Here is a 7273-nt window from a genome sequence, read left to right on the forward strand (position 1 = left end):
TCTATGATGATGCGGAGGGTGGCACAGTGGTCGGTGCACGATCTATCTTGGCGGAAGCCTGCTTGTTGCTCTTGGAGTTGTTTATCCAGTTCTTTTGAGAGTCTTTCCAGGACAATCCTGCTTAAAGTCTTCCCTGGCACAGATGTAAGCATGATGCCCCTGTAGTTATCACAATCTTTCAGGTTTCCTTTTTTGGGGAGTTTCACCAGGTATCCCTCTGTCCAGTCGCTTGGCACCCTTTCATCCTCTCAGATGTGCCCAAAGAGTTGGTGAAGTAGTTGTTGCCGTTTCTGGGTCTGCTTTGATGGCTTCTGGGGGTATTCCATCGGGCCCTGGTGCTTTTTTGTTTTTCAGTTTTTGGATGGCCTTTCTTATTTCTTGTTTGGTGGGCTTGTTGGTATTGACGTGTAGAGGGTGTACGGCTGGAGAGATGTTGACCAGTTCAGTTGGTATGGGTCTGTTCAGTATGTCTCTGAAGTGCTCGGCCCACCTTTTCATCTGGTCTTCTTGCTTTGTGAGTGTTTTTCCATCTCTGTCTAGTATTGGCCTATCTGGGCTTTTGCGTTTACCAGCCAATTTCCTTGTGGTATCGTAAAGCTCCTTCATGTTGTGTTGAGCTGCTGTTTCTTCTGCTTGGGTTGCTAGGTTGTTAAATAATTGTTTTTTGTCTTTCTTGATGTTCTTAATAACTTAACCTAATAACTTAATACTGGACCAATGTTAAAGATTGTTGTTCCCATCAGTCACTTAGACACAAAAACATGGGGAAATAGGGTCCAGGTTGGAAAAAAAAACCAAGTTACCCTTTAACGTTGGAAAGGTTTTGGCACTAATTGAGCTTTCTACCTGCAGGTTTTCCAGGACAACTGCTGCAAACGAGAAATCTCCAGTTTAGAAGTGTACTGCACCAACTTCCCAGAATGCACCTCTGTCGTCACGTTACGCCACCTGAAGGTAGACGTTGTGAACAACAGTCCAGTCTGACAACTCATGTTTAACGGCACCTCGAACACCATGGGAATATAAGAAAGTAGGGATTATGTCCTGGATGAAATGTTTGGTCTCTAAAATGTGGATCAGTGTTTCCCAAAAAGTCCCAAGACAACGTCCTCAAATGTCTTGTTTTGTCCACAATTCAAAGATCTTCAGTGTCGGTCCCAGAGGAGAGAAGAAACTAGAACAATATTCACCTTTAACAAGCTGAGATCACACAGAGTTTTCGTGATTTATCATAAAAAATTACTCAAACTGATGAATGGATTATCAGAATAGTTGGAAATTAATTTAATAGTTGATGACTAATCAATGAATCTTTGCAGCTGTAGACTTTATGTAAGTTTTTGAGTAAGGATGTAAGGAGGGAAGGAAAGAAGGATAAAAGAAAGGTGGCAAGGAAGGATAGGAAAGGTAAGGAAGGAAAGAAGACGGAAGAAAGGATGTACGTAGGGAAAGAGGAAGGAAAGGAAAGAAATGCAGAGGAAGGAAGGAAGGAGGATTTATCTTGTCCCAGAGGACAGAAGAAACTAGAAAATAATCCCATTTAACAAGCTGACATCACACAAAGATGAGAAGTTTCACTGTTTTTACATCAAAATGACTCAAACTGATTAATGGATTGAGAATATCCCTTCTTCACTGTGCCAAACATCTACAATGTGAGTGATAGACGTACCTTTACATTTAAAGCCCCTTCAGACTGGAATAGCCTGCCAGGGTCTCTAAGATCTGTCACTTTTTTGCACTCCTTCAAAACATCACTCTTTACCTACTTGCATGCAAACTGTTGCTGTAAATGTTTTCCTCATGTATGACTGGACTTTCGTTTTATATACCCAAATATTTGGGATACTTTTTGTCCTTTCCTTTTATTTATGTGTATAGATGCGAGTATGGGTGTAGGTGTGCGTATGTATATTAACAACCTAACAATACATTTCAATTTCAATTTCTAAATAGTTGGAGATGTAATAGTTGAGAACTTATGGAGGGATCTTTGCAACTATATTAATCCTTTGTGATGACTGGTGCAGGACCACCGGAGCTGCTGTGAGTACGAGCGGCTGCAGTGCTGTAACCCCGGCTGCAGGGTGTTCCTGCAGCGGAGACAGCTGCAGGAACACCTGAGCATTACCTGTCCTCACCGAGCCGAGCCCTGCCCGCACTGCCAGCAGCCGCAGAGACTCCGCCTCCTGCAGGTAACGTTGACGCCGACGCACCGGGGCCGCTTTAACACTCCCAGCTTATTATAGGATGGAATTAGTTTTAATGTTGTTTTAGTCTGGACTTTTTCTATTTCATTTTAGTTTAGTTTGACTTGGTTTTCCGCGTGTGTTTATTTATGTTGTATTTAGTTTTTATGTTCAGGGTTTCCCGTCGTTATATTTAGGTTTAGGTGCCGAATGAATGAAACTAAAAGACATTTCTCAGATATGAAGATTGCAGTTGGACTTCTTTAGCTTTAAGTTTTGTCATTAATAATTATTTACGCAAAACTACCACATAGGCTATGTTCAGACTGCAGGCAAAAGTGGCCCAAATCAGACTTTTTTGGGGTCAAGTGACGAGGTCAGACTTCTTCAGAAGTAGTGTGAACACTCAAATCAGATTGAGACCACTTCTATATGTGGTCCTGAATCAGACCCAGGTCTGATTTGTTTCAATGCAGCCGCAGTGTGAACAACCGAGGCGGATTTGATACGACTTTTACGTCAATCTACATTTGTCACTATTCTGCTCCGACGGGAGTTAGCCCTAGACACAGACAGTAACATTAAAAACCTGACTAGGCCTACAATGGGGAGATACTTCAATTAAATCAAACTAGAAGGATCATACCGTAACCGCTCCATTTTTGAAAAACTAGCAACGAAATGGAAGAACAGGGACACAGGACAACGTAGCTGCAGTGTCAAAGGAAGGTGAAGAGCCTTAAAGAGACGCAGAAACTCACAAAGAGACCAAATGAAGAAGCTTGGTCCATTACAGTTACGGTGTATGTGTGAACTGTGGAGTGGTTCAGTTGCTGATGTGACTCGTCGTTCTCTAGGATCACGTGCAGAGCTTCTGTCCCGAGGTGGAGGTGGACTGTCCAATCGGCTGCTCCCTGAAGGTTCCCAGACACAAGGTGAGCTCAGTCACCATCGCTGACTAAAGGTCTTTTCACATGCGGAGCGACCCTTGGCCTGCTTGGTCGCGTGGACCTGCGGGGATGTCACTGCGCTCCTTATGTGAGCAGACAGGCAGACAACACTCCGCAATACGAGATTCTGTGCACTGCTGTATCCCTGCCGTACAAGAGATTAGCTGACTGGTATCATATCTCCCTAATCACAGGTCCATTTATAACAAATAGTGGCGATCCTATTCTTTCCTAACCACAGACTGTTATTGTTGATAGATAAAGTTAGCTACATTAGCATAGTCATAATTACGTAACGTTACCTGCTAAATCCAGTCTTGTGCCGATGCTCTGACAAGCAGACGCCCCGCTGTCTATGTCCTGATAACTGTTCAGAAAACAGTTTTATATTTTAGGGAACTCACAAACAGAATAATCAATCTCGTGTTCATTGATTTGCACTGCACGTCGCTCGCATAGAGAAAAGTTCAACACTGTTCAACTCTTGCAGCGGATGGGCATGTACGTGTGACGAGCACTAACGCGACAGTTTCACAGGATTGTGCCCGGTTGTTGCGTCGCCTGTCAGATTGCCTTGCGCAAAAAAAAAAAATTAAAAAACATTTTAATTTCTAATTTTGACCCAGAAAAACGTGCATCGTGGAAAATCAACAGTGAAATCACCTTCAACTGGGACATTTCCCTTCATACTTTCCCCTGTGAACTTTGTGTATCCCTTCTAATTGATTCACATATACACACTTCAGACAGTCCAATCAGAGGCAAGTATTCCACCAAGCTGTGTAATAAACCAACACGTTAATGTGTGTGTAAATGTCTCTCTGGTCTCCAAGCTGGCAGAACACAGAGAGTCGTGTCCGGAGCTTCACGTCGACTGTTCTTATAAGAAGTTCGGCTGCTCTGTGCAGGTGAGTTCCTCTCATGAAGCCATGACACACTGTGACACACACAGAAGCCCTGACAACCCCCCACCCCCCCGCTGTGTACTGCAGGACAGGAGACGCCACGTGAAACTGCACGAAGACGCCGCTGTCGCTCATCACATGCTGCTGGTCCTGAGGAGCAACACACACCTGGAGCAACAGGTATGGAACAGCTCATTATCAGGGTTACTGCAGGGGAATCTTAATGTGTAAAGTAACTAGAAACTAAAGCTGTAACAGATGAATGTAGTGGAGTAACTAAAGTAACTAGTAACTAAAGCTGTAACAGATGAATGTAGTGGAGTAACTAAAGTAACTAGTAACTAAAGCTGTAACAGATGAATGTAGTGGAGTAAAAAAGTACAATATTTCTCTCTGAAATGTAGCGGAGTAGAAGTAGAAAGTGGCATGAAAAGAAAGGACTCAAGTAAAGTACAAGTACCTCAACATTTGGACTCAAGTACAGTACTGGAGTAAATGTCCTGAGTTACATTCCCCTTTGTCTCTGACTGTAAACTCAGTGTGAGCCTGTTGTCTCCCCGGTTAGGTGGAGGTTCTCCAGGAGGAGGCGCTGCTCAGGCAGCAGGAGGTGCAGACAGACAGTTTACTGCTCGCTGCTCTGCAGAAGAAGATCCGCCCGCTGCAGCAGCAGAACAGCAGCCATGATCACATGGTCTCTGCAGCTCAGGTCCATCCACACTCTGATTCTTACTGATCGTCCTGTAGAGAACAGGGAACAAATATTAACAACTAGAACTTCCCCTGTTTATTACTGACATTAAGACAACTATTTGTTGTATTACAAGTTTTCTGAAATGTTATGTTTAAATATGCAAATTAGGCATTATCTTATATACCTTATAGACCTGTCTGTCTGTCCGTCTATCTTTCTGTCTGTTTCTCTGTTTGTCTGTCTAGTGTTATTAAAGCTTGTTACCTGTCTGTCTGTCCAGAGGACGCTGTGCAGGCATCAGGACGTCCTGTCCACGGTCCAGCTGGACGTCCAGCAGGTTTCTCGGGGACTCGGTGGTCTGGAGGAGCTGGAGGAACTCAGGAAGTCTCTGGATGCTGCGATCCAAGAAGTGTCTGCAGCCGAGGCCCTCAGAGAACACCTGGGTAACAACACCTGACAATCTGCAGACTGATCTCATGAAGTGGTGTATGTATGACACGCCAGTTCGTATGCCATTATTGGCGTGTTATGAAGATGCATAATCGCTTTTTAGCGTGTTTATCAACGCCGTTTGGCCTCCATTGACTTACATTACCTTGCGATTGCGTGTCAGTTTACGCCGTAGCGAGTAGTATGAAAGGGTGAAAATCCACAGGACTTTCACCCAGAAGAGCGGGGATTGTGTCCCTTGTGTCTAGTTTCCTAAAGCCAACCGTCCCGTTCTTCTTTTCCTAAACCCAACCCGTCCACTGTATACGACGCTCAAAATGCGTACAGATAACACGCCACTTGGCTTAAGAAAGTGGGCGTGTATGTTTATTGTGTATTATGTTTTTTTCATGTCACGTTGCAATCTGACTCCATCACCTAAGTAGGAAAACTAATAAACACTGCTAACAAAAAAATGATTCCCGATGAGACAAAACTTTAAATAGTTGAGTTTTGAGTTGGTGGATGTGAAGTTGAGGGCTGGAGGTTTAGAGAGGCCGGGCTGGCGAGCTGTAGAACGTTTCAGTGAACGCTGTTGTTATTTCCTTCTTCCAGGAACTTTGGGGGAGACTCTGAAGCATCACTCGGGTCTCCTGGATCACCACGACACCACGCTCGGTCACAACAAGCAGCGCCTGCAGGAGCTCGAGGCCACGTCGTACGACGGCAGACTGATCTGGAAGATCGAGGATTTCGCGAACAGGAGGGAAGCTGAGGTCAAAGGTCAGCCGCCGTGCCTGATGAGCGTGCCCTTCCAAACCGGACGCTGCGGCTACAAAATGGCCTCCAAGGTGTATCTGAACGGGGACGGCGAGGGAAGAGGGACTCACCTGTCCCTTTATGTCGTCCTGATGCCGGGAGACTTCGACGCTCTGCTGCCGTGGCCTTTCAGACAGACCGTGACTCTGTCTGTTCTGGATCAAAGCGGTGCCGCTAACCACCGGAGTCTCAGCTTCAGACCCGACCCGGCGTCCAAAAGCTTCCAGCGACCCGCTGCCGAGTCCGTCAACAACGTCGCTGTTGGGTTTTCATGCTTCATTCCTCTCAACGAGCTCGCTGCGTACGTCAAAGACGACACGCTGTTTGTCAAAGTGAAGGTGGACGTGGCAGGTTTAGAGCATCTGTAGGCTTCTGTCCTCTACGTCACTGGTTCTAAAATGGGGGTACTTGTCCCCCTAGGGGTACTCTGGAGGACTGCAGGGGGTACGTGTCCCCCTACGGGTACTCTGGAGGACTGCAGGGGGTACGTGTCCCCCTAGGGGTACTCTGGAGGACTGCAGGGGGTACGTGAAATTTTTTGCAAAATATTTTTCAGTTACAAGGCTGTATTTTTTTATATTTTCGCTTTTTTCAACGTTTTTGTCGCTGTTTTTGAAGTTTGTCACCTTTTTTTGAAGGTTTTGTCATTTGTTTTGTTGACTTTTTTCTACTGTCTTTTTTTCTTCAAAGTTTTTGTCACTTTTTTTCGAAGTTTGACTGGTTCTCAAGCTTTTTTCAATAATGTTCCCCCTTTGAAGTTTTTTTAAGCCATGTACACCCCTAAACAGTGCAAAAGTATCATGTCAGCGATAGATTTACTAAACAACAGCCTTGGACCTGGAAAACATTTAAATGATGATGAAAAAAGGCCAAAAAAAACTTGGAAAAAGACGTTAGAAAGAAGGAAGTAAGGGAAGAATAATTCGGAAATAGTAACGAAAACACAGTAGAAAGAAGGAAGGCAACACTAGGGCGACAAAAGGGACAAAAAATTTCAAAAAGCGACAAACTTCGAAAAAAAAGTGACAAAAACTGAAGAAAAAAAGACAGTAGAAAAAAGTGAGGAAGAAATGCAAGAATGGGTCAAAACAAACTACAAAACCTTCACAAAAAGGTGACAAACTTCAAAAACAGAGACACAAACTTCGAATAAAGACAGTAGAACTACAGCCTTGTAACTGAAAAACATTTAGCAAAAAAACGTACGTACCCCCTGCAGTCCTCCAAAGTACCCCTAGGGGGACATGTATCCATATTTGAGAAAAACTGCTTGTTATCGTGTGTAGGATT

General features: G+C 44.3%; 1 protein-coding gene across 1 annotated transcript in view; it reads left to right on the top strand.

Moving 5' to 3' along the window:
* traf5 (Tnf receptor-associated factor 5) overlaps window positions 1-6468 on the top strand; it is a 25209-nt gene extending 18741 nt beyond the window's left edge. Inside the window, exons 4-11 of the mRNA XM_031297145.2 lie at window positions 853-954; window positions 2031-2195; window positions 3047-3124; window positions 3973-4047; window positions 4132-4224; window positions 4610-4750; window positions 5016-5178; window positions 5780-6468. Coding sequence (XP_031153005.1) covers window positions 853-954; window positions 2031-2195; window positions 3047-3124; window positions 3973-4047; window positions 4132-4224; window positions 4610-4750; window positions 5016-5178; window positions 5780-6351 — 1389 coding nt within the window. The 3' untranslated portion in view covers window positions 6352-6468. The remainder of the gene's footprint in view (window positions 1-852; window positions 955-2030; window positions 2196-3046; window positions 3125-3972; window positions 4048-4131; window positions 4225-4609; window positions 4751-5015; window positions 5179-5779) is intronic.
* The last annotated feature ends 805 nt before the right edge of the window (window positions 6469-7273 follow it).

The sequence above is a fragment of the Sander lucioperca genome, chromosome 4 (genome assembly GCF_008315115.2).
Source record: "Sander lucioperca isolate FBNREF2018 chromosome 4, SLUC_FBN_1.2, whole genome shotgun sequence".
Lineage (NCBI taxonomy): Eukaryota > Metazoa > Chordata > Actinopteri > Perciformes > Percidae > Sander > Sander lucioperca.